The sequence below is a fragment of the Lepidochelys olivacea genome (genome assembly GCF_965140295.1).
Source record: "Lepidochelys olivacea isolate rLepOli2 genome assembly, chromosome: 7".
In the NCBI taxonomy this organism is placed as follows: domain Eukaryota; kingdom Metazoa; phylum Chordata; order Testudines; family Cheloniidae; genus Lepidochelys; species Lepidochelys olivacea.
The window spans coordinates 102,968,158-102,993,716 of record NC_140417.1 but is presented as its reverse complement, the minus strand read 5'-3'; the positions used below and the strand labels follow the sequence as shown (position 1 = coordinate 102,993,716).

The following is a 25,559-nucleotide window of genomic DNA, read 5'->3' as shown; positions in this document are numbered from 1 at the left end:
ATGATCTCCTCTGTCTCTTTTTGACCCTGCATTCAGGAGGAAGTGGGGTAATGGAAACGCATACTGGTCAGATGGTATGACACGGCGAGTATCATTCAGATGATTTGATAACTGTCCCTTGTATTCATTTTATGAGCATCTAGTTTTTGCCCTACACAGATTCTTTATGGATGAACAGATTTTTATATGGCTAAGGGACTCTGTGTTTCTCTTAGTGTTGCCAATTTTGGTTGCACACGTTCTTGGAGGTTTCATCACGTGACAATCTTTAATTCCTGGGGACTCCATAACAATCCTGGAGGGTTGGCAACCCTAGTTCCTCTCCTAGTGGAAATGTAGTCCCATCTAACACTGTTAGCTGTTACCAAGCATCCATCTCCTTTTTTTGACTTTGAGGTTTTGTGTTTTCAAAATATTTTTTGGGGCTTTTGTTCTTTTCATTTTGGATATATTGTTTGTGTGTTCTTTGTGTATACTGTGGATGAGTTACTTTAATTCCTTGAAGGAGACATTTACTTACTTCCATGGACTTATCTGTATTACTACTTAAATTGTGCTTAGTTGGATAAAGGCCTATACCCTAGTCTTATGGGTTGTTGCTGACCTGGATGTACTCTTTGATATATTTCATTCTTTGCTTTATGGTGAGTTCATATGTAGTGTGTTTGTTCCTGTGTTTTTCTTTCACTAATAAACATTAGTTTAAAAAAAGGAAAATATTTTATGGTTCATATGGAAACACAACATTTAAGTATAAAGTATTTACCTTACATGTATCTTGTGTAACTCTTAGCATGCTAATTAATAAGATATTTTTATGTAATTATCTTTCTCTTCATTGACTCATCTTCTTTTCTTGCTTATCAGCATGATCGTAGTAATTCCCACAGACAAACACTGTACTGTTACAAAGAGAGGATTATGATCTCAAGGCAAGAGCTAGAGGTATTGGAATATGAAGGAGAGGGCTCATGTTTGCAAACATTAATCTTTAATAATTAGCCATTTAATGGGGCAGTGGCCACAAATTTACATACAAGATAAATTAATATAAGATAAACTTCATTTCTAAATGTTGATGCATCTGAACAGTGAATGTTTAAATCCATAAGGTTTGACCGTTTTCCCAAGTTAGTTCTCCATTCAAATACAAAGTTAGCATTATCTGTTCCCTTGGTACAAAATTCATCTCTCAGTTGTTGCCATTGTTCATAATAATTTAAATTGCTAAACAAACAGAATGAGATTATCATAACTATGTGAACAAAGCTATTAACCAGGTACAGAAAATATGCTATGTTTAAAAAAAAAAATCAGCTGTGTACTGATGAATTAACCATTAAGGTCCTGATTCAGTAGAGAAATAATATACATGCTTAACTTTAATTACATGAGTAAAATTAATCATGTACATAAATGTTTGAAGGGCTAAGGCCAAAAAGAGTGGAGTTTTAAAAGATTAGATATTTAAATGGTCAAATACAGAAGATAGATTTAAGAAAATCTGTCTAATCTCCTTTCTCTTCTTCACCTTTCCTGAATGTGTATGAACCAGGAATTCATGGGGGTGGTAAGACCGAATGTTATCTTGAATCTAGCCCTAATTGGCCAGTTTAAAAAAAAAACAAAACACTCCCCTTCCCTCCTCCGCAAACTCTGGCCTTTGTGGCTCAGAACCACCACATTGATTATTATATCGAATCCTTAAGGGAGATGGACTGAATATTATTTAGATTTGGCCTCTAAGTAGCAAACCCTTTTTCTGTGTCTTTATGTACATATTATACAGTCTCTTTTGGCAATTAATATTTTTCCTTTTCTGTTTCCCATGAGAGGGTCCCCTATTATGTAAATTTCCTATTAGCTAACATCATTTTATATCCCCATCTCTTGCTATGGATAAGAGAGAGTAACCATAAAGGTCTTTGACATACCAAAATGCCCAGTGAGCTGACCGCTCCCTTTTCTTATTTACACCTTTTGCACCTCTTAATATTTCTAATCTATATTTGTGTAGTACAGAAAAATTAGTAAGGGAAAAGGCATTCCTTCCAACACAAACAAAGCCAGCTAAGCAGCAGAACAAGTATGAGGTCTGCTGCCCTGGAGGAAGGGTATGCAGAAACCTAATGCAAGGAATCTGTCAGGAAGTTTGGGGACAGGGTGAGTGTGTGGTGGATCAACAATTACAAAGATGCACAAGTCAAGCCTCTTCCATGGCCTGATATTTGACCTCAGGTACTTGAGATTTGTGTAGCAAAGAGATTGAAGTGCTAACTATTGAAGGCCTTAAATGGCAAAAATTTATCAATATCCTGCTTTAGAAAGAAAGTGTTCAATCAAAAAATACTTTCTCAAGTGTTGTGTTACCACTCAAATTGACTTTATATCACACTATGCATGAAATAGAATAATCTTCAAAGTAGAAAAAAAAGATTAATTTGAAATGTTATGTAAGGGAGTATGGAAATCAAAGAGAATTACCTATTTATTCTCTAACTTTCCTTTGAATTTTGAGAATTTCCTAAAAATCAGACGTATTTGTTGATTTATTAAGAATCATTCCAAAGGTTTATGTTCTATTTGATTATGAGCAGTCCACTTAACATATTCTTAACAGGGGATATTAGAATAAGTTTACTAAACTAGTAGAACTGTCATTGATGATAGCCTAGATATGCTAGTACCAATAGGGCTTTTTCTTAGCAGAATGTAGTTTGGGGTTAAGACTTTTCAGTGCAGAAAAATTTAAATTTTGGGATTAAAAAAATAACGCAAAACCTTTTTCATGGGTTTAGAGAGACAGTGTGGCAGATGGTATTTTTGATGACAGTATAGTGTTTTTTCATAAAGCTGGTCATTCTTACAATATCCATTGTAATGATTTTTAAAGCAATGTCTTCATTGCAGACTATACTGACTTACCCACATGTGGATACTAGAACTGGTAATGTGTTTGTTAGATTTTAAAGTCTGTAATGCAGAAAAGGTTTATATCTCCAGATAGATTCTGTATCAAAATGTAGTCCAAAATCAGGACTGAAATGCCTGATCAAGTATGAAACAAATAAATTTAAATTTTATATTTTCATGCACTTGTATGTGTTTGAATGCCTATTCACTAGCAGCAGACTATGCATGGACCCTTGGATTTCTTTCTATTAATGACATGTTAATGATAAAGTTTTACTTTGACTAGTCCACTTTATTGACATACCAAAAGAAATTGTTGGAGCCTAGTGACACAATGTTTTGATAGCAGGTACTATTTAGCCCCATCGGTTAAACTATTATTATCATTATTTTAATAGGGAAACTTCGTTGCAAGCATGACAGCCATTTTAAGGCAAATGGAAGACTATCATTATGCTCATTTAATCAAGACTTTTGGAAAGATGCGGTCAGATGTTGTGGTAAGTTTAACTTTGGCATCTTTACCCTATGTAGCATTTGTCTTACTTTCTGTTTCTGTTAGTATTTGATAAATGCAGTTACAGATTTGAAAAAAAGGTATTTGATTCATATAACCTAACATTTTAAGTTTAAAGGTGCACTCATTTAATAATCAGCAATAATGATTGAAGCTCATCATATATTTTTTTTGTAATCATTCTTTAACTCCACCTCTAATACAACATAATTAGAGCATAACAGGAATTTATTGCTAAGCAGATAACTCTAATGACCTGGAACTATCATTGCCATATGGCAAATGCATAAGGCAGAGTAGCAACCAAACTTGTTGGCCGAGATCCATCAAGCAGCAGACAAGCTGAGATCTGATCTGCTTTACATTACACATTCTGTTACTTAGGAACAATGGGTTTTCATGTTAGAGCATTTTAAGCAGTTTTTGGATATATTTTAATTTCAGAACCACCTTCATTCGCTGTATGCAGTGGCTACAGAGGTGTTAACAGGCCACTCTACCTTGAATGATACCTTACAATTTGTGCTAACTCCTTATGCTAAACCATCTGTTCCACCTTCATGTTGCTGTGATCCTGGGTTTACCTTTCCCAGACGTGAAGAGTAGCTTTGTATGTCTGGAAAGTTTCTCTCTCTCACCAACAGAAGCTGGGTCCAATAAAAGATATTACTTCACCCACCTTGTCTCTTTATTCACTGTAGTGAGTTAGATACAAAAAGAGAAAAACAGGTTTCTTGATTTCTGGCAACCTCAACGTTGTGTAATTTAATATTCTTGCCTGAAGTTTTATTGTAGGAAAAATATTGGTGCTTTTCTTGATACAACAATTCACTCATCCTTGCTGCAATATGTCATTTTAGTGTGTTTTAAATTTTTATTTTTGAAAAAAGGAAAAAAGAGGAGTAAAGGAAATAGCTCAGCATAACAACATGCTACTCTATAGTTACATGTGTCTGATTCTTCTTTGAGCATTTTCCCTCTGGGTGATCCATGTCAGGGTGTGTGCTCGCCTGTGCCCACTTGATTGGAGATGTTCATCATCAGTGTCTAGGCACCCTCATGCTGTGATAGGAGGGTATATAGCAGGGGTGGCCATACTTACTGGCCCTCCGAGCTGCATACAACAATCTTCAGAAGTTTGAGAGCTGGGGCACACTTGCCAGGGGCTGGGACTCGGGGCTTCAGCCCCGCAGAAGGCGCCTGCCGGGGCTTAGGGTTTCAGCCCTGCTCCTGCTGAAATCTGTATAGTAAAGGGTAAAAGCACACAAAAGACCAGATTTCACAGGGGGAGACCAGATTTCACAGAGTAGGAACTAGTGGAACAGGAAGAAACACTACCCTCCCAGAAGTCCTCTTCTTTACTAGATGAGACTGACATGCCTCTCCCCACCATCTTATCCCTGATGATTTTAAGGCCTTTCAAGACTTTATAAAAAGAGTAGCAGGCACCTTACAAATCCTGTTGGAGGAGCCCCAACATTCCTTATTTGATAACCTTCATACACTTACTCGCCCATCAGCGATGCTCTGCTTACCCAAGTATGCACAGTGTGGCAAACTCCAGCTGCTATCCCATCCACATGTAAATGAGCCAGCCAAAAAATACTGCATTCCAACCAGAGATTTGGAGCAGTTTTTCTCCTACCCTGCTCCCAACTCTCTGGTTGTTCAGGCTGTTAAGGAATGAAACATGCAACATCAGTGTCCCATTCAACACCATCCAACAAGAAGCTAAAACGATTGGACTCCTCAGACTCTTTGCAGTTCAGAATAGCCAGTTCTCAAGTGGTTTCACAGTTAGACAGAAAAAATGTAGGGCTTCATTTCAGAAGGTTAGTCAGTTGCCAAAGCATCTCTCTAGGCTTTGCTTGGTGCTGATGACACAGCTGCACCTATTCCCCTACCCTTCCAACCTTATGGGGATCATCTCTCCCCTTTCCCACCTTTCTAGAACACACAACCTCAGACAGATGGATTCTAGAAGCGATTTCTACAAGCTATTCCATCCAGTTTAGCTTCTTACCACCACCCCTACTGTCCCTCTTCAGGGACCCTTCTCATGAAGACCTCTTAAGTCAGCAGGCACAATTCCCCTTAGCTCTGGGAGCGATCAAACATGTTCCACTAGACTAGTCGGAAAAGGCTGCTATTCTTGGTAGAATCCCTGAGAAAAATGGGGATTGGATACCAATTCTGGACCTCAGGACTTTAAACACCATGATCCGTTCCACATGGTTCAAAATGGGGACCCTTGCAATGATTTTTCCCCTCCTCCCCCGTGGATCCCAAAGACTGGTTTGTGTCCCTCAACTTTAGGATGCCTATTTTCATGCCACCATTCATCCCTTGCACAAACAATTCCGATGTTTTGGGATAGGCAGGGACCACTACCACTATCCTGTCTTAACCTTTGGCTTTTACACTGCCCCAAGGTATTCACTAAAGTTCTATCAGCCTCAGCAACCTATCTTCAAAAGATGGGCATAATTGTCTTCCCCTCACTGGATGATTGGCTCCTGAAAGTTTGCTCACAGACAACAACCAGAAAAAGCCTGTCTCCGTTCCACTTACTGGACCTCCGCCTCAATGTGGAAAAGTCTACCCTCATACCCATTCAACATACAGACTTAATCAGAGCCACTCTGGACTCTACTTCTGAGAGAGCATATCTACCCAAGGACAGGTTCACCATAATCTCCAATCTTGTTTCAACAATTCAACGGAGCCCGTAAACCACAGGTTGCCAACAACTTCTGGGCCATATAGTAGCCTCTACATTCATGACTTCCTTAGCAAGACTACATTCTCAGTGTCTTCAGGCTTGGTTGAGAACTGTCTACACCCCTAACAAACACAGTCTATCCAACGTCCTCAATTCTCTACCTTGGTGGAAGAACCCACAAAAGTTGTGTGTGGGAGTTCTATTCCTACAGCCTCCTCCCACGAGGATTATCACCACAGACACTTCCCTGATAGGTTAGGGCGCACACTCCCACAACCTCACAGCTCAGGGTGAATGGAGAATGGACCCTTCTTGTGGTGACCCTCCATATCAACATAATGGAGCTCAGAGCAGTTCCTTATTCTTGCCAACGCTTCGCAACCCATATCAAGGACCATCCAATCAGAATAAGTGCTGGACAACAAGGCAGCAATTTATTATATCAATTGACAAGAAGGAGCAAGATCCCAGTCCTTATGTGTTGACTCCATAAAACTATAGAACAGGTGCATATCACACCGCATACACATTTCTGTGATTTATCTGCCAGGTCTAGAGAACACTGTGGTGAACTCCCTCAGCAGAAATTTCAGCATCGACCATGAATGGGAACTGAACAGTGAGGTATTCTGGAAGATAAGTCTGTCTTGGGTCATTGGGACACAAATCTCATCACAATGCCATCCAGTGCAAAGTGCGAACATTTCTGTTCAAGGGAGGGTGCAGCCACTACTCAACTTGAGATGCCCTAGTCACTCCTTGGCCTTAGGTCCTGCTATATGCTTATCCCCAATGCCTCTATTACTCAAATTCCCAGAAAATTTGGGTTCCTAAACAAAGGGTTCTCAGTCTTCACCCACTCCATTACTGCAAAATTTATCAAGGGTTTGTTCAATCTCTTCCCTCCTGTCCAAGAGCCAGCTCCACCATGGACTTCAACTTTGTTCTCAGTGCTCTACGGAAACCCCCATTTGAACCTATAGAGAGTTGTTTCCTCTTGTCATTTTCCCTTCAATACCTTGTTCTTCAGCCAGCTTCCTATATATCCTTACACCAGAGTATGGGAATACGTAGGATGCAGGCACGGACCTGCAAACACTGCTAACTAAAAATCTCCCATCAAGAGTGCATGAGCATGTGCACATCCCAGAGATGGAGCAACATAGGGACAAAACATTTCAGTGAATTCCCGTTACTGTACAGGTGTGTAACCCCCATCTAATTTATACAATTGTAGCTCTTAAGGGCTTGCCAATTTTACCTATGATACGTAGGTACAGTTAGCTCAGGATCCACCTACAAACACAAAGTGCTTTCTAAAGCAAGATTAACACCGTCAGTTACATCCAAAAACATAACACTTCCTGTCAGGAGCTTTGTTGAGTTACTTGTTCTATGCTACCTAGAATTTCTGAGTGGCCTTCAGATGTAGTTCCAGATAAAGTGTATTAATAATCCAAATTCCATCTCTGAAAGAAAATAGAAAATCACAGCCTCTTAGCCAAACAATTATGGGAAAACATTCTAGTCTGCTGCTGTAACACGACACAAGAAAGCAATCTAGGATCCAACAGGATCTCCAAATTGCAATTCTGAGCAACAAAAAGCAGATAGCTTGAATCAGAGGAGTAAGTATTACATCCCTTTGATTATTCTAGTGCATTAATGAGGGTTTGTCAAAGTTTTATATGACTATTCGCCCATTGTTTATTTTTTTCACTTCCTCAGCAGATCTGAAAATCAGTTTAGTTGACCAGTTTGATCTCCTTATGGGGAAAAAAAGAGCATTTATGGTTTTGAAGTTTACAATGTGATGATTTAACAATTGTTAGTTAGAAGAATTAGTGAGTTGTCTGCTTTTACCACTGCTCTGTTGTTCACTAACAATCCCCTTTTCCCCCCTTGTGTCTTTACCTCATACATAGTTCCTATTGAATATGATCTTGGATTTTATATCAGAAATTATTCTCTGTTCTAAATTTTTTTATCTTAGATTATTATTTGGAAGAGAGCTTCATCTCTGTATTATGAGTCCACTTCATATAGACAGTTTTTCTCCCACATTTATACTTTCCAAAATTTCTTATAAACTAGCAAACATGCTAATACAAATGTTTCTGTCATCAGTTTTGGCACACTTTTTTTTTTGCCTTGAACTAAAATGTTGCTTCTTAAGAAATGATGTGATATAATTGTTGATCTGTAAATGATAACTTGTTACATGGGACTAATATATATGATAATATAATAACAAATGTTAAATGTATAAGATGTTAATGGTAAATAATTATATGTTAAATTAATGTTAGAACATAAATTATATGATTGGATGTGTAATGGTAATGGATCATAATTCTCCGGTGAAAAGAAAAAATAGCAAATTCATGGCATGGTAATGACAATGAATAAACTGATTAGTATTTTAATGTGCACAGTACCTAATAGAGTTATCAGTTCAAAATACTAACATGAAATTACAGTATGTAACTCAGTGTGTAATAATAAATCAGTACTTTTCCTTTTTGACATAGCTAGTAGTATTTTATTATTTAAATTGTGTAGTTTCCTGTTCAAAGGAAAACATTCATGTTGCTTGTTAGTAAGAGGGAAAAGTTAAGTTGCTGTGTTAAAATGGTATTTGTATTGGTTATGTTCAGAACGGACTCTTGAGTACCTCTTGACATTTAACTCTGAGATACCATTTATTCTTTTAAAACAGTGTCATTTAAAAATATATCATACAATAATGAATATTGAAATCAAGGCTTAGATTTCATATAAAGAATTGCCTACCATGGCATCATCAGCGTTGAGTGCTCTTTTGCCTTTCCCATGTTCCAAATTGGTAGAACTCCTAGTTCTTTTCCTTCCTTTTTGGTTAGTATAGGACCGTCAGTGCAACTACTGGAGCATATAGATATTCCCCTGAGCATGTACCCTTCTGATGAAGGCTTACAGAGTCCTGCCCTGAGGCTCTTTAACCCAAGGTTTTGGCAGCCTTTCTGCCAGGGCCTTTGGGCTCACCCCTTGGAGTGTGGGGGTCACAGAAGATGAAGAGGTGACTTAATCACAGTCCATAAGTTTCTACATACAGAGATAATTTCTGATAGTACATGGCTCTTTAATCGAACATAGAGGCATAATGAAGTCTTGTAGCTGGAAGTTAAAGGTGGACAAATTCAGACAAGAAATAATGAACAACTTTTTAAGTGAGGGTGGTTTATCATTAGAACAGCTTACCTCAGGCTATGATTGAGGCTCCATCATTTGAAGTCTTTAAATTAAAATCAGATATCTTTGTAAAATATATATTCTACCTCAGTCCATCTTGATGTTGATTTAAATTTTATGGCCTGTGTTATGCAAAAGGTCAGAGTTAGATGATCATAGTGCTCCCTTATGAAAATCTATGAAAAGATGATCTAGGAAAGTCAAGGTCCATTTTTAGACCTGCCCAAAGGATGTCCTTCAGTGGAGTACTACTGAACTCTGCTTACTGTAAGGATCTGAGATGATTTGGGCTGCATGGCCCTTTTATAATGTCAACTTTGAGTGTCCCAAGAGGGTTTTTTTGCAGCCCTAGTGGGCATAACTTTCTAGAATGTACTGGAAGCTCCTCAGAGCTGGGGCACACCTCCAAGTATGAACATAGAGAGGTAACACTGCCAAAGAACCATAGATACTGTGGTAACTGTTTTTTTCTCCACTGTTGGGATATCTCAAATACCCCGATATTCTTAGAGATTTGTGGTCATTTCATTTGAATGACAAAGTAAAACTACATAGAATCATGACAGCTTATCTGAATATGGCATCAACCAGTCATCCTGTCATAAATTGGACTGTGCTCAGTATTTGATTTCTCATCATCTGGGCAATACAAAATAGGGTGATATTTAGCAATGGGTGATGCTAGCACTTTCACCTGCTTCCTGAAAATCTGGTTTATAGAGTTGATTTTTCTGGTGACCAAACATAGGTAGAGAGTATGTACAGGTCAGTAGCCCTGAGCCCAAAACGGGAATGTAACTGGAACAAAGATTAACTTTATGCTGTAGAATGTGCGCATTTTCAAAAGATAAGAACTATCTATGGATTGACACTTCCCAGTCTTGTGGGGGCATCACTGAAGTATATTCACAGCTCTATGAATTTTAACTTTTTCTTAAGAAGAACTCCCCAAGGATATTTGGCCATATACTATATCGGGTCACTTTCTCCTTCAGCATAAGTGAGATTTTTACATCATAGAATCATAGAAATGTAGGGCTGGAAGCGACCATGAGAAATCATCAAGTTCCCCCACTGTGCTGAGGCAGGACAAAATTTACCTAGGTCCTCCCTGACAAGTGTTTGTATAATCAGTTCTTAAAAACCTCCAATGATGGGGATTCCACAGCCTCGCTTGAAGCCCTATTCCAGAGCTTACCTACTCTAATAGTTACAAAGTTTTTACTAATATCTTGCTGCTTCAGTGAAGACAGAGAACAATTGATCCCTATACTCTTTATAATAGTCCTAAATGTATTTGAAGACTGTTATCAGGTCCCCCCTCAGTCTTCTTTTCTCAAGACTAAACATACCCTGGTTTTTTAATTTTTCCTCATGTCGGGTCATGTCTAAACCTTTTTTCATTTTTGTTGCTGTCCTTTGGACTCTCCAGTTTGTCCATATATCTCCTAAAGTTTGGCATCCAGTACTCCAGCTGAAGTCTCACCAGTGCCAAATAGAGGAAGACTATTATCCCTCATGTCTTACATGTGACACTCCAGTTAATACAACCCAGAATATTATCCTGTTTTGCAACTGCATCACATTGTTGACTTGGATTCATTTTGTGATCCACTATAACCTCCCAGATCTTTTTTCAGCAGTACTACCACCTAGCCACTTATTCCACATTTTGTAGCTGTATGTTTGATTTTTCCTTCCTAAGGGAAGTACTTTGCACTTTCCTTTATTGGATTTCATCTTGTTGATTTCAGACCATGGTTTCATTTTACTTCATCACCGTAATTTGTAAATCTGACTATAATTTAAGAAGTGTTACTCTTATTATGCCATGGAATCTATTTTACAGTTTTTATTGCTTCTTTAAAAAAAGATTAAACTTGTTTTGTTTTATACTGAATATGTATTGTTATAATAAGGGCTTTTTTTAATAGATGGCATTTTGGATTTTGCTCTTTGCACTGAAACTATTTTTGTTCCTTGAGGCTATTCAGGGTCTTGGGAAGAGGCCGTACATTGGCTTAGGACTGCCTTGTAGGCATGAAGGATTTGACCATAACAAACTATACTATTCTGATTTAGGAATAACAAGTGATGCCAAATTTGCTATGTGATATCTTGAGTTATCTGCTCTTCGTAAAAATGGCTAAATTCATAAACTTAACTCTCTGGTACAAGCTTCTCTCTCCTTATCAGTTTGAGATTAGTCTACACTACTGCAGTGTGGTTTAAAATTCTTTCGTTTCAAAACAGCTTCAATCTGAGGTTATCACTCTTTGCTTGTTCAGGAAGGTCATCATATGATTAGTTAAAATCGTCTGCTAGGGCCCTACCAAATTGAAAAACATGTCATGGACTGTGAAATCTGGTCTCCCCCTGTGAAATCTAGTCTTTTGTGTGCTTTTACCCTATACTATACAGATTTCATGAGGCAGACCAGCATTTCTCAAATTGGAGGTCCTGACGCAAAAAGAAGTTGCTGGGAGGTGGCAAGGTTATTTTAGGGGGTTGCGGTATTGCCAGCCTTACTTCTGCACTGCCCTCAGAGCTGGGTGGCTAGAGAGTGGCAGCTGTTGGTCAGGCACCCAGTTTTGAAGGTGGCACCCTGCCAGTAGCAGCGCAGAAGTAAGGGTGGCAATAATGTCAGAACCATGCCACCCTTACTTTTGCGCTGCTGCCTCCAGAACTGGGCAGCCAGAGAATGGTGGCTGCTGACTAAGGAGCTAGGTCTGCAGGCTGCAGCACAGAAGTAAGGGTGGCAATTGGGCCATCCCTACTTCTGCGTTGCTGCTGGCAGCGACTCTGCCTTCAGAGTTGGGCTCCCAGCCAGCAGCTGGTACTCTCCAGCTGCACAGCTCCAAAGGGAGTGCCGCCTCCAGCAGCAGTGAGGAAGTAAAAGTAGCATTACCGCAACCCCCTCTGCAATAACCTTGTGACCCCTCCTCACAACTACTTTTTGGGTCAGGACCCCTACAAATACAACACCATGAAATTTCAGGTTTAAATTGCTGAAATCATGAAGTTTACAATTTTTAAAATACTATGACCATGAAATTGACTAAAATGGACCGTGAATTTGGTAGGGCCCTAATTATTGGTGTTCAGTCTCATCTTTGCATATTACTCCACTCAATCCATGGTTTAGGATGCTGACTGAATCGCTCTGAAACTTGTTTTGCCTTTTTCACAGTATGTCTCAAACTATTGCAATAGTAAATACATAGAAGGCATCAGAACCAATTTACATTTCTTTAGGAACAAGTCAGTCGTCTTACATTTTGGATTTGTAAAATGAATGTTTTCCTGTTCTAGAGTATAGTGATCTGACTCACAAAGATGCTTTCAAGCATACACTATAGATATAAGAAAAGGAGTACTTGTGGCACCTTAGAGACTAACCAATTTATTTGAGCATAAGCTTTCGTGAGCTACAGCTCACTTCATCGGATGCATTCAGTGTATTTTCCACTGAATGCATCCGATGAAGTGAGCTGTAGCTCACGAAAGCTTATGCTCAAATAAATTGGTTAGTCTCTAAGGTGCCACAAGTACTCCTTTTCTTTTTGCGAATACAGACTAACACGGCTGCTACTCTGAAACTTGTCACTATAGATATAGATTGCCCTAGGGTTTATACAACAGACGTATACATGTGGCAGAGCCTGTGATAATGGAAGACGATTTGAAAATGAATCCTATAATCTACCATTCTAGAGATCTTCATATATTGGGCTTGCTGGATAGTCAGCTGAAAAAAGGAAAATTGCCACCTTCTTTTTTTCACACCAATCCCAGCTAAACAGTGTTTAAAGGACACAGAACTAAATTGCTCTCCATTCCCTTTCCTCACCCTGATCTGTTTGTAAGTCCTATTCATCTGTCTACACACTGTCCGTAATCCTCTCCCTTTCCCTTTGTTAAAAAAAACCGAAAGATTGCAAATGGGACCCATCGTCTCAGAGATGCCCCTTCACTGTCACCAGTGTGAAGCTCACTGGTGCAGCAGCCAATAGGGCTTCAGACCTTTCTTGTACCCAGTGACATATCAGGTGGGCAGAAGTTAGAAGCTGGGCTATAATGAAGAAAGAGTTGCATGGTTTGCTCCTACAATTTGATTCTGTATCCTTGCTTTACAGTTAGAGCATTTTGTATTGGCTCAAACTACCACTAAAAGTCTCTTACCTTAAAGGTTGCTGAGGAAACATAGCATGAGCGGATGATTAAAAATAAAATCCAGATTTTTGCTCATAATGCAAGCCATGCTGGCACAAAATCAACTTCTTTTCATAGAGGAAGGATAAAATCTAAACTGCCAAGAGAGCACTGATAAAAATACATGATGAATAAGTAAACTTCAGAGGGTATAAATTCTATTCAATAAACTTTACATGCTGATGATTAAAGTACCTTTGCGAAAATGGGATTATTAAAGTGTAAATGTCAATAGATTAAATATGTGGCTGAATCAGCAAATTAGCACAAATCAAACATTACATCACCTTCATGGTCAGTAAAGTATGCAAGTCGATCAGCAAAATGCATGAAAAATTCATCTGCCACCACATGCAGCTTGATCAGCAAAGTGTGCAAAAACTCCACAGCTGAAGCATCTAGCAGAACTAATAAAGTACAAAATGAAATCTGCTATAAGAAACCAGGAAAGTATGTATCTGCATTCGTAAAATATTCAAAAAGATAAACTCTATGGGCCCAAATTTCCCCTCATTCACATGAGTACAACTCCCACTGAAATCTCAGTTATTAAGCCATGAAGCAGGATCAACAAGGAAATCAACCATTTCATGTAGTAAAAACATAGTTTAATGAAAGAAATACTGCATGATTCCAGTCAACAAAATATGCAATATGATCATTAAAAATTTGTAACTTATATCTGAAAAACTAGCTGTGAAGTATGCAGTTTGATCACTAAACTGAGGACACATTTACTGAGCTAGTGAAGTATTTACCTGAAATGAATTTTGGCTTGTGCAGCAGTAGCATCTCATATTAACGATTAGCAGTTGAAAACTCTGGAAGTCTGGAAAGTCAATTCTTTTAATGTCAGAATGTCTTCTTTTACTGATGTGTTATGGAGAGTAATTTTACCATTAGCTGTTTTACTCACCTAGTGGTGTTTCTTTAAAATTCATATTCTCTGCCATCTGATGTTTTGTGGGCCTCTTTGGCTGTATAGACATTGCACCTAATTATGATTCATCAGATAAAAATACGTGAAATATTTCCTCCTTTGGTTGCTGCAGAATGCTGCACAAGACATTCTAAATCAGTCATCCTTCTCTCACTCCCACCACGCTGTACAGCTGCTGAGCATACTTAGGAACTCCTTGGTTCTTGGAGGTGAGAAATTCCCTGGCTGGTCAATGGCAGTATTTCTAATATTGACCAGGGAGAGCTGTATATCCTGGAAACATGAACCTCTTCTAATATTCTAGGGAAAGCAATAACACATTCCCAGGGTATATTCAATACCAGGACTCATACCAGTGTTAAAATGTTTAAAAGGACAATGAGCAAGAAAGATTAACTCAAACAAGGATGGAGTTCCATTAAGACTTTGAATGGACAGACAAATGGGAGAACACTGTCTTGCATGAAAAGACAGACAGTTGTCATTTTTCTATGTTGGAGAAATCTGGAGAAGCATTTTGAAGAGATGGTGTTGAACAAGGTTCCATGTAAGCTCCAGCACAGGAAATAGGCTTGGACTAGAAAACTGAGACAATTGTATCAAGAATAAAAAGTTCAGTGGGACTAGGTGGTACATTCTGTGGGACGAGGAGCTGTTGCATAAGCTCTTTCCGGCTGTCTGCATATTTTCTGCAGTTTTGATGTTACATGTTAATACGCATTATTATTTTTACAGCACCGCAAATTGTGCTAGGTGCTTCACAGCACATATAAATTGCATAACTTTCTTTCTCCAGAGAGTTTTTTCTTCTTCATGTCTATACAAAAATCAACTGGCCAATGCCACCAAGCATATATTGTGCAGAATCAGTTTCTCTCTTGCAGAACCAAATTCGTGTCTCTTTTTAGGGGGAGCCTAAAATTATCGTCTACTCTGATCTCTCATATAACACAGCCATAGGACTTCCATGAATTAATTCTAATTCGAACCAGAGCATAACTTTTAAAACAAGTCTACACTGGAGAATGCACCTGCTCACCAGTGAATACTTTTGAATAATTGGACCCTTTTTGGGTTAACATAAGAAATATTTTTAAAACCATCTTCCTCCCTCTTTTTACATATACAGATAGTTGGTTTCAACATTTATATTCAAAACAGGATTGACAGATCCCAATTCTATACATCTATTCTTCTTTGACTGGTGTGATACGTTGAAATGTACTATGAAGTCCATTTTGTAAGACTTCATGCTTATCCTTAACCACATGCTTATCAATGAGAGCTGGAACCACCTTCAACAAAGAATTTCAATTTGATTAATTTTGTCATTTGTTCTTTTTCATGGAATTATATAATGAATTGGTTTATTACAATATAGAACTATTTTAGTTTAAAAAAAGAAAAAAAACCTATACTTGTTACAGCTATCTTCTGAAAGGGATAAATAATATAATTATCATAGAATTAATATACAGTTTACCTTAACAGTAGTTTGTATTTTTTTCATTCAACAAAGCAAGAGATACCTTTTTGAATTTAGTCATTAATCAAGTGAGTTTTCATCAGCCATATGGTATCACATTTGATCTGAAAGAGTGGCCTTTTTCAAATGTTTTCCCTCTTATTTTAGGACTTTCTGATGGAAACATTCATCATGTTCAAGAATCTCATTGGGAAGAATGTCTATCCCTTCGACTGGGTTATAATGAACATGATGCAGAATAAGTAAGTACAGAGAAAAAGTGCTGAACCTTTACTGAGATGACTATTTCATGTTTGATCTGAAACAACAGTGTTGCTTAGAAACAGTCTCACACACAATGCAGCAGAGATTTTTTTTTCTGTGATGCAAATAATTATTTGAAAAATTGGCTCTAGAGATTGCAGTAGACCTGTTATTGAAACAGAAGCAGTAAAGCATTGCTCTTCAGGTCCATCACAAATCAAGGGAGGGTGTCATTTTAAAAAAAAATGTACACCAACAATTTTAGAACAGATTGTGGAGGAGGAAAATTAAACCAACATTTTTAATATTATTATTAGTTAATTGAATTTCCAATACTACTCCAGTCAGGATACATGTGTTTGTACATCACATATTTCAGAAATAAATGGCTACTGTGCAGGGTTGAGCATCTGCCGTGAGAGTGTTTTGATGTTGTTAACATGTAGATAATGCATTTTCATACATCCTAATTGAAAGAGCAGGGATTTAAAACCTGTCCCCATCAGCTTGATAATGAAGTGACAGGTTGCTAATCTTTCAAATCATGGTGTTTTTGCTTTGTCACTGCTTCTCTGTTTTTCGTTATTTAGTTATTATTTAACAGGATTCAGTGGAATATTTTGCATTTGCCATTTTAGTAAATATCTCCCACACATTTTTGTTCACTTTGATGCAAGTTTTTAAAAAAGCATCTTGTTTCCATGTTGCTTGGAGAAATATTTTGTGCTTACTGTTAGCTATCATGGCTTAAACGTTGTCAGTTTTTACCCTATTAACCCATAAAATTGGGGTTATACTTTTGCCATAAAAATCCACTGAAACTTGAAACTTGGCATATGAGAACTCCCCTCCTGAATGAATTTTATTATGGGTAATAAATTGGATTAAAATGAATTCAGCCATCCTTGAATTTATGTTTAGTGGCTATGGTCAAACATGTTTGTCCTGCTGTAACTCAAAAAACACTGTGTTTTGAGTAAAGAACTTTTTCAAATTAGTTGATAATGTGGACTTAAACCTACTAGATTTTTTGTTCAGGTCTTAAATGTGGCCTCCTGTTCATAAACTCCAGCTACTTTGAGGATTTTACTGCAGATTTATAATATGCAGAGATCACCATAGGAGCCTTCACAGCATATGTTATCCCACAGCCCTTGCTGAAATCCTGAAAATATCTCCCTCCCCCCCCGCCCTTTTCTCTGTGCACCATCATTTTAAGAAGAATTGAGGCAGCACTGGAAAGGGTTCTATTTACAGCCTGTTGGCCCCACTTACTAGTCATGCAGCAATTACTGTTAAGACACTGATATGCTTCTTTCCCCAAACTTGACAATGTTTTCCCAGGATTCTGCCAGTGCTGAGAATGAAATATTTGTCCTGGAATTGAACCCAAATTTCCCAAGTGGCAGGGCCAAATGCCTTGTGAATGTTTGTTTGGAGTTTTGTTTTGTTTGGGGTTTTTTGGTCTGTGTGTTACCAATTTGAAATTATAGTAGCAAAAAAATTACTTTTTTTTTAACATATAGTTCAGCAAATTTAGCAGTATTTTCAAGCATGGTGTTTGTAGTCTCGGATTATGGCAAGTAACTTTAATACAGTACAACTGAATAAAGGTCTGCAACAACTTAGTATAGAGGTGGAATGAAGACAGTGTCTGAACTAGAATAACTCTGGAGACAGGAGTGTGCAGAGGCCTGCAGGAAGCTGATTCTTGCCTGGTCTTCTGGTACCTACAATGTGCGGCTTATGTGTATTTTTCTATACTGGACATTACTTCCTGAAAAAGCAGAAAGGCCAGCTGTACTGTCACAATGTTAGGGTCGTCTCTGCTATTATTCCCATACTTTTAGAGACATTATTTGAAGAAGGTACAGGCTAAAAGAATGTTGTATTCACAAGCTTGTTTGTGTTGACAGTTCTCCAGAGAGATGTATAGAGGCTTGTTCATCTCTAAGTTTAACTTCTTTACCTAAATTTAATGGTAATGTGAGCATTTTAATTAAATGCATCTTTGTGTATGTTTCTGAAATGGATTAAACTCTTTAACTTCTAAAGTAGGGTGGGGATTCCAAAAATATAAAACTACATTTTGAAAATATCTTCCTGTCTAGTTTTTGTTTTCAACCTACTATTGGAAAAGAGTCACTAAAACATCCAGTAACATATAGCAGATCTGTCAGGCAGAAATAGCTTCCTGTCTTCAGTAGATATTGAATCTGAGTACACAGTGCCACACCACTATTAAAAAAAATAATTAAAAAGTGTGTACTAGTTCATTAATTTATTTCAGCAGTTTTAATACTGTTGTGATCTGGCAGTATGGGGCAGCCTTTCAAAGGACACCTTTTAATTTTGCCCAGAAAATCTTACAGTTAGAGACACAATTACACAGTTTGCACATTGGAATACTCTTGTGTACAGATAAATATTGAATAGATGAAGAAGAACCCTTGCAAATATTTGGGTAAAATTAAGGAGAACTTTTGAAAATTTGTATCTACAAATTTAGTAATGTACCTACTTCAAAATCATTTTACTGGTATAATTCTGTATACAAAACTACATGCGGAACTCAAGAATTAATCTCTTATCTGCTAGTAGCTTCTTGGCTATTGGTAGCCTCTCAATGGAAAAAGAAAAAATAGCCGAACCATTGAGGAATGGTTCAAAAATATGGGAGATTGTGGTTGTAGAAAAATTAACATGCTAATTATGTACCCAGCAAAACAGAGAGAGAAAAGGTAGATACTTGATATTTGGTTACCTTTTATTCCTTACTCAGAAAAGGACATTCACCTGGAGAAAAAAATAGCACCCCATCTAATGTTTTTGAATATTAACATTTGATAGATGATACATGGTCTGTTAAATATGTGGATATAGAGGTTTCACTCAATTTAATAAAATCACTGGAAATGTCATAGGTGTTGTAATGATGCTCACTCTGTAATATGGTAACACCCTGTTAAATGGAAAGATCTGATGGCTATATTCCTGTATAATGTCTCTTTAAACAAAAGAGAACTGTTGTAATGATTGTTTTGTTCCTGATATTTACATGGCAAGATTTAGTAAACTTGTTAAAACTTCCTAAATAGTTAAAGAAAAGAAAAAAAGAAAGAAATACGTGCATACCCATCCCTTAGTATTAATATTTTCTCTTGGTGCCCAGGCACATGGGATCCCTTCTGTTCCTTTGTACTGTCATTGTTCGGAGTGTGCTGGCAGTTCTTACTCTGTGAACATGCAGCTAGTGATTTTTGCTGGTTAGTGGCACTTGTCTTTTGCCAAGGCTTCATGAACCAAGAAGGAAAGAGACGAATGCCTTTGCCCCTCATCCTTGATCAGTTAGAGGGAGTTCCTCTTAATCCAGGATTGCTCCCCGTCCTTACCAGAAAGCAGAGAAAGGAGTTCCTCTTTGTCAGAGTTCTCCTTGAAGATGCTTAGAGCCCTCTCAGCCTTCAAAACCAAAGAAAGGAAGTTGTTGAAGTCCTTGGAGAGGAACTCTTTGGCTGCAGAGGCAAACTACTCCAGTACTGAAGGTAGAGCGTACCCTTCGGCTGCTACTCCTCAATATCACTCACTAGTGGCTTGATCAGGACAGAGCTGTTGACTCTGGTTCCTGAGCTGGGACAGGTGCAGCTGGCTGCTTCCTTAGAGCAGACACTGGAGTCATCACCCTTGATCATAATGGAGCAAAGGTCTATTTTGGTACCAACCACCCTGGAGACCTATGCAGCTGCAAAAGATCTCCTAAGCCTCTTAGTACCACCCTAGCAGATTACTCAGACTGATAGTGTCTTGCCATAGTACATACCTTGCCTTCTATGTTGCTGACCCATTGATCATGAAGCCAGTTCCAAGACCAATGGTAACCACTTTGCCTCAGCACACGGTACTGATAGCTAGGAAGCCCCCAAAGTCAGTACCGCAGTCCAGCCATCGTGTTCCCAATCTCTGATGAGTACCATCGGGTACTGCATCTCCCCAGCTCTATGGTAAATTAAGATTGTCCTCTCCCAAATAGCGGCTGCAATTGGCCCTGACATCAACCCCTCAACAGTCTGTAGTAGAGGAGGAACAAAGAGTCAGTGGGCATGATTTCTCCCTGAACAGCAATAGCCACTGCCCCTTTCCACCTTGTCCCCAGATAAAATGACCAACCCTCCATCCACACCCCTTTCTGATGAGTTGAAAGTCTCAGGACTGGATGAGGCAGTTAATGGACAGTCTAGACTTTTCACTTGGCATCAGACAAGAAAAGCTGCACAATGTGCTGGGTGTTCTCCGGCTCTCAATCAGGTAGAATGGTCCTACCAATCAATGAGGTACTGCTAGAAACAGCTAAAGCTGTATGGCATGCTTCTGCAATGATCCCTGCCAACTTCCATGTATGCAGATAGGAGATATAAGGCACTGGGGAAAGGATTTGAGTACTCCTTCCAGCTCCCCACCTTGAGGTCTCTTATCATCCAAGCTCCACAAGAAAGGTCTGAACAACAAACTAGGTCGATTCCTACAGAAAAGGATCCTAAAAAACTGGACCTTTTCAGACATAAAGAGTACACCTTAGTGAGTCTTCAGGCTGGGATAACTAATTATCAGGCACTCTTCACAAAGTACCATTTTCTGCTATGGAATCAACTCTCCTCTTTAATGGACAAGCTTCCCAACGAATATCAGAAGGAGTTAAGATCCACCATGTCCAAAGGGCAGGTCACTTCTAGAATGGCACTCGAGACAGCACAGGACTTGTCACATAGCTGCCAGGACCATGATGAGATTCCTTAAAGGACTGACCCATGCCTTTCCACCAGCTAGGAAACACTCTCCTGCTTGGGATCTCAGCATAGTGCTGGCTGGATTAATGGGGCCTCAGTTCAAGCCCATGACTACCGGCTCAATCCAGCAACTTTCTAAAAAGACAGCCTTCCGAGTGGGCATAACATCGGCCAGGACAAATTGGGAAATTCAGGTCCTCGTGGTAGATCCCCTCTCTATTATCTTCCACAAGGACAAGGTCACCCTGAGACCTCACCCTAAGTTCCTGCCTATAATTATTTTGGGTAGTAATAATAATCTATTCATCCCGTGGTTGTCTTTTCTAAACCTCATTCTTCACCAGTTGAAGTAAAGCTTCACACCCCAGAAATGGGTAGGACATTTGTCCTTTTACCTGGATAGAACCAGAATGGTTAGAACCTCTCTGAGACTATTCATGGTGTTTGCAGGATGGATAAGAAGACAGTCAATATCCTAACAAAAACTATCCAAGTGGGTTTCGGACTGCATACATACTGGCAATATTCTTGCAAAGATGATTCATCGGGACGTTAGATCCCATTCAACTCAAACTCAGGCAACCTCCACAGACTCTTTGAACAGTATCCCTTTGCCTGAGATTTGTAGGGCAGCAAGGTGGAGTTCAGCCCCACACATTCAGTACTCATCTATGCATTGGGGCAGGCCTTTAGGTCAGATGCAAGCTTTGGCAGAGTGGTACTCCAGTCATTATTCCAGTAGGAGGACTCCTACCCAGATTTAAAATCAGGATACTGCTTACTAGATACCAAGTGTCAAATCTGTCAACAACCTCAAGAATAAAGTTTAGTTACTTCTAGTTTAGTTTAGTTAATAAAGTTTAGTTAAATTCCAGACACTGGGTCTTGTTACACCTTTGTCTGCTTGATTGAAGAGCCCATTATCAAAATGTTGTTCCCCATAATATAGGTACTTATACAGACTGTGATCAAATAGCCCCTCAACTTTCTCTTTGTTTAGCTAAACAGATTGAGCTCCTGGAGTCTATTCAGTATAAGACATGTTTTACAAACTTTATCATTCGTGTGGCTTTTCTCTGAAGCCTCTTCATCTTTCTTGAATTGTGGACACCAGATTGGGGCACAGTATTCCAATAGTAGTCACTCCAGTGCCAAATATGGAAGTCATATAACCTCTTTCCTCCTACTTGCCATTCCCCTATTGATGCATCCAAGGATCATTTTCGCTCTTTTGGCTACAGCGTTGCACTGGGAGCTCATGTTAAGCTGATTACTCACCATGACCACAAGTCCATTTAAGAGTCCCTGCTCCCCAGGATAGTGTCCCCAGTCCTGTAAGTATGGCCCACATTCTTTGTTTCTAGAGGTACAAGTTAAAATGCATATTGTTTGCTTGAGCCCTGCTTACCACGTGATCCAGATCGCACTGTATTAGTATCTGTATTGGTGATCTGTCCTCTTCATTGTTTACCACTTCCCCAACCTGTGTATCATCTGCAAAGTTTACCAGTAATGACACACTATCTGTAATGAAATGCTACCCATTTGGAATCTGGTAAGGACACCAGAGTAAATGTTTTACTTCTGTGTGGGATTTCTAACGACCAAGTTGTCCAGACTTTCTTTTCCAACAGCATGATGCTTACCTATACCATGCTTAGAGCAAAGTTGGTTGTTTACTAAGAAGAATATTACAATAGTACCTTTTGTTTTCCTTGAAGGGGTCTCATCCAGTCAGTTACCAGAGGCAATCGTTCCTAGCATGTGAGTCTGATGCAATCATGCTCTGAGATGGAATGGTTGCAGATAGCAGAAGACTGCAGGTTTTTTAAACCATTTAGGCTACAGTCCTTCAAAGATTTATTTTTATGCACTCTTAGAAGTCACTCAGTATGTGTTAAGCAAATGCGTAAGTCCGTGCAGGATCAGGACCTTACCATTTTTTTCTTTAGCATATGTCTTCATAGTACTTTTATTAGATATCTTCCAGTTTAAAACTATTTCTTGATCTTGTACTGAATTAGAATTGTATCTAGCTAAATTACATTAGTCAACTTTTCACCTGAGGAAGTTTCTGTGTAAGACACTTGCTTTATATGACAGCTAATTCTGCACTTGGCACTGAACATTTGTGACTAAATATGTTTTTTTTTAATTGCTTAGGAAATAAAGATGAACCAAAATAACTTCAAAGAAAACTTTTCTTAGAATTCTGCCATTGTTATCAGTTGATTTGGAATTATGCTATTTAAGATATTCTAGCTACTTTTAAGTTATGTTTATTTTAAGGTTTATGTATGTGGATGTTTTGACAGAATTTAGTAGTCATGCAAGGGAGGATCTAATTTTACTAGTCTGAGCCCAAGTGTAGGCATAGTGTTAATTATAGAGCAATTGTAATACTAGCTTCCTTCCAGTACACTATCAGTGAATTCTAGGTTTCAGACACGAGACTCCCTGAGATAGACTGCCAGTTATATTGAATAAGGCCAAATTGTTGGGTGGCTTTCCTGTGATGTTCAGAAATGGGGAGTAAGAGATAAGAACATAAGTGGCTATACTGAGACAGACCAATGGTCCTTCTCACCCACTGTCCTGTCTTATGACAGTCACCAATACCTGGTGCTTCAGAGGGAGTGAAAAGAACAGGGCAATTGTCTAGTGATCCATCCCCTGTCGTCCGTTCCCTGCTTCTGGCAATCAGAGGCTAGGGGCACCTAGAGCATGGGGTTGCATCACTGGCCATTCTTGGGTAATAGCCGCTGATGAACCTATCCTCCATGAACTTACCTAATTCTTTTTTGAACCCAGTTTTAGTTTTGGTTTCACAACATCCCTTGGCAATGAGTTCCAGGTGGACTGTGTTATGTTAAGAAGTGTGTCCTTTTGTTTGTTTTAAACAAGTGCTGCCTATTAAACTTCCTTTTGTTCCTTGATCACCATAGTCACTTGTGATCTGGGACAGATTTGAACTTGGATTTTTCACTCCAGAAGTCAGAGGCTAGTGATCTAATCTACAGTGTTTGTGATAAGTGCACAGTTGATAGCCCTAAAAATGGAAGTCCATTTTCCATAAAGCAGGCACTGTATTGTCATTTCTAGTGCCAGTTTCCTCACATGATTCTACACACAAGTCACAACCCTGACTGGGAGGGACCATTTCTATAGCTGAAAGGATAGTTCAATCTCAACACTCATTTAGTCCTTGAATTTTCTGTTGGCAGCACTGGTGCCCAGTTGTGATGGCAGATCTTGTGATAAATTAATCTCTACTAAGAATTTGGTCCACACCAATAGTCATGGACGTTTAGTTGCCCATACTGATACTTCATTTTTTTGTTAAATGGTACTTCATCTGTATAAGAAATATAATCCGATGTCCTCTATATTTTACACGCAAAACCAAAAATCTATAAACATTCTCCAAAATGAAAGAATTAATTACCTCCAAGATCATTGTGCAGTCTGCTTTTTATCCTGTGTTCTTCCTATCCTCTTTCCCTCTTCCTCATCGAAAAGAAATCAAATTAGGGAAAGAAATACCCTTGAAAAATACAGTTCAACAGTAATGTACCATCAGCAAATGCACCCATTTCAGAAATTAATTTTGTTCTCTGGTATTTTTTAGTAGCAGGCATAGTTTGTACATACTGTTTTATTTTGGTTGTTTATAACTGTCAGTGAAATAAAGGGGGTGTGTTACTACATGGTTGTCATATCAGCATATGTCAAACTGTAGTGTAATTTGAAAGCAATGTCTACTGTGTGTGTATCTGTCATCATTGTGGAAACTTTGCAACAAATGTCTCATTCTGAACAAAACAAGTTTATCTTAACCTTAAAGCTTATATTGCAGTATTAACTTAAATTGCTTTAGTGAATTATGCCTGTTGACACCCAAAGCCAAAAGAAAATGACTTTTAAAATATTAAACATTTGCTTTATTGGTAAATATTTGCTCTGCAATGTTTTGAACACATCTGGTTTTCTATGAATAAAGGAAAACAACCTTCTGAAATTATAAAATAGTTGCAAATTCTAATATAGGGTCTGAAATTGGTTTTCAGTGTAAAGTTCATTTCTAGCTCTCATCTTTTGGGAGATCTGCTTTGTCTGTTTCACTTAGATTACTAGATCTCAGCTATCATATCCTGTAATCATATAGGAAGAATCAGGAAAGACTGTCTGAGTCATGAACTGGTTAATGATGCATCAGTAGTTGTCAGAATAGTGGAAATTCATGCAGGTTGTGTTGACATTTTTAGAAAGGAAACTGCCAGAAATTCAGAGTCAACAAGTAATTTCTGATTTATTTATTTATGTTATAAAAAGGAGAGACTTCAAAATTAGGAGCCACTTTACCAAAGAGCTTTTGGTAATGCACTATTCAGGGAGATAGCTGGGTGTAAAGACAACATGAAAGCTTAAATAGATAATTGGGGTAGAGTTCATTTACAACATATAGTCTACTTGTTGATGTGAAGTAGTAACACTTTGACATTTCTAAACAAGAT

General features: G+C 38.4%; 1 protein-coding gene across 2 annotated transcripts in view; it reads left to right on the top strand.

Annotated features, from left to right (window-relative positions):
- The window catches only part of DOCK1 (dedicator of cytokinesis 1), a 552,328-nt gene that overhangs the window by 307,003 nt on the left and 219,766 nt on the right, over positions 1-25,559 (top strand). For both annotated transcript variants that reach the window (XM_084632948.1, XM_084632949.1), the window contains exons 28-29: positions 3,312-3,413; positions 16,169-16,263. In XM_084632948.1, coding sequence (XP_084489074.1) covers positions 3,312-3,413; positions 16,169-16,263 — 197 coding nt within the window. The remainder of the gene's footprint in view (positions 1-3,311; positions 3,414-16,168; positions 16,264-25,559) is intronic.